Source organism: Pterocles gutturalis, unplaced genomic scaffold, assembly GCF_000699245.1.
Source record: "Pterocles gutturalis isolate BGI_N339 unplaced genomic scaffold, ASM69924v1 scaffold8185, whole genome shotgun sequence".
Taxonomy (NCBI): domain Eukaryota; kingdom Metazoa; phylum Chordata; class Aves; order Pterocliformes; family Pteroclidae; genus Pterocles; species Pterocles gutturalis.
In genome coordinates, this window is record NW_010145808.1 from 42931 (window position 1) to 45546 (window position 2616).

Consider the following 2616-nt stretch of genomic DNA (forward strand, 5'->3'; position numbering starts at 1 on the left):
TATTGCTACATTACTGAGTACTGTAACACCAACATTTTGGATAATGTATCAGTATACTATCGCATGGGCAGAATCTTCCACTCACTAATCAGAAGCCCTCCTGGCTCATGTGGCTTCACAGGGTGGTCAGGTCCAAGGAATTCACTCTGTCAGGAGAGCCATAGCACAAGATAATACTAAGACTCCTTCTCACCTCAGAATTAGGCCTCCTGACCCTCAAATTCCAGGGACACAACACCTCTGTTCCAACACTGAGCAGTACAGTCTGGCGCCTCAAGTTCCTCAGAGCTAAAGCAGGGAAAGTACACAGGAAAGCACCCTCTCTGCTCAAGGCAAAGAGACAGAGGGAGAAAGAGAAAGATTAGAGGCACAACAGAGCCAGACAGCACACAGCAGGGATACCAGCCTTGTATTAAAACTATACTTAATAGTTTAGTAGCTCATGCATTTAGATTCATTTTATTGCCACAGTATCATATGCTCCTCACTGCTCATTAAGATTATCATTAAGACAGATCTGCAAGAGTACATAGAACAGACTTCTGCAGTGCCACAGGAAAAAAAAAAGAATCAGTAACACAAATCATATTCAGGGATTAGGGACAGAGAAGAGAGATCTTACTGGCAAAAACAAAAAGGAAAGAACAAGTGAGCATGAGAGAAGACAACTGTATTTTATATAAGAAAACAATTTAAAAAGGCAGATGAGTTCAGATATAAATTAAACAAAGCTTTCAACAAAGGTTTCCTTTGTTTCAAGTAAAGTCACTGGTCCTTTTTAAGGAAAGCAACAGTGAGTTGCGCTGCTCGGAGAGGAAGAACAGGGTAGATGCCATACGTACCCCCAGTGACAAGAAAGCACACTTTCCCCAGGAAGAAGCTGGCATCCACATGAGCTAGGGAAGCTTCAACATTCTTCAAGCTGTCAGAAAAGCACAATCCCCCGTTAAACAGGGAGGTAAAACCAGTGCAGCATAAGGACAGGGAATAACTTGCAGAAGCACCATTAGAAAAACACTGATGTTAACATCTGCTGATCTGTGAGCTGGCAGAGTTATGCTATATGCTAAAAGCATGACAACAGAGACCTCTGTAATACCCACAGCTGTTTAATAACCCATAACATATCCTTTCAACCCAAGACTCAACAGTCAAACTTAGTTTAAACAGTGTCCTCCATGATTTGCGGGCACTAAGCATCTGAATTCATTAACATCCAACAAGACTTCAGCACTACTTTGGCTCTTTCAGAAGAGCTAGCCCACACATTTCTGCAGCACCATCTGTGCTGTAGGCATGCAGCTGGGCCTGTCATTTTTGGTAAATGAGAGCCTAGGATCATCAGTCATAAGTTAAGTAAGTAATAAAATGCTGACTTTTGTGCATTAGCAAGTTTTTACTTATGGCCTGGGGACACAAATACCATTTTTACAAAGATGAGCACAGGATGAGAGAAAGAGGATCAATCCCTGCAGACCTTTCTCTTTGCCTAGAGACATCCGTAGTGCTGATCCCACTTGATCAGCAGTATCAGTGAATCAGCTACACGGATGCAGCAATTGGCTGGTCATTAGTTAGCACTGCCCAGCACATATCAGCCATCTGCGTATTACAGAACTTAACAGCACCACCATCATTTCTGTCTGATTTTACAGACAGCATCTTTCCAAAGCTCAGTTCATATCAACCATATTTGGATCCAGGAATAAATTCTGCCTTCTCTGCTATGGCAACTTAGTGCACAACAGGCATGTTATTGGACAGAGCACTAAATCCAGTGCTAGAGGCCAGAAAACCATGGTGTGGATTACTAGGTCGTTCCACCACAGCAAGTCTTGGGTTTGAAATCCACTATTCAGCAATTCTGATACAGCAAAAATGTAGATTGAGCCATCAATCCAAGAAAGAATATCAGTTCCCCCTCTCACATTTTTGCCCTTCTTTTACCTGTATTTGCTCTTGATGTCAATCATAAATGCAATCAGATCTATCCTGGGCCGAAGGTGATCCCTCTCTGAAGGTAAGGGGAGGGAACTAGCAAGGAGACTGAAAGATAAGAAGTTTAACCAAATAGCTTGACAACTCAGTATCCACTTAACAATAACCACATAACCACTGCAGTTCACCATGTAGCAAGTTACCAAGAAGCTCACTAATTACCTAAGTTCTGAAGAGACATTGTGATTCTTTAAATAGTACTCTCATATCTTAAGCCTACTCATAGTTGCTGACAGCCACAATGATACTTGCTAGACAAGGCTGTTTATAATGGGAAGCTTATTAGAGCATAACAAGACTCAGAGAAACATCTTCCCCCATGGACCTGCATGGCAGTCATTTTATTTAATTGTTAAGAGTCCTTTCTAACAAAGCAAACCCTAATGGTTTACTGGTATATTTTGTTGCCAAGTTTCAGTTAAAATGTGTCAGTGCTTTCCTGTCACATTCCAGAGATGCTGCTCATTTGCTCACACAGGAGAAGCTACCTGCTCAGGTGTAAGTGTTACAGAGAGTTGTGTTGTATTGTTTAGCCTAGTGAAGAGAAGGCTCTAGGGAGACCTTAGAGCAGCCTTCCAGTACTTAAAGGGGGCCTACAGGAGAGATGGGGACAGACAC

General features: G+C 42.2%; 1 protein-coding gene across 1 annotated transcript in view; it reads right to left on the minus strand.

Annotated features, from left to right (window-relative positions):
• CENPM (centromere protein M) overlaps positions 1-2046 on the minus strand; it is a gene marked incomplete at its 5' end in the record, with an annotated part of 5844 nt that extends 3798 nt beyond the window's left edge. Inside the window, 2 exons of the mRNA XM_010085499.1 lie at positions 843-922; positions 1948-2046. Coding sequence (XP_010083801.1) covers positions 843-922; positions 1948-2046 — 179 coding nt within the window. The remainder of the gene's footprint in view (positions 1-842; positions 923-1947) is intronic.
• Positions 2047-2616: the final 570 nt, after the last annotated feature.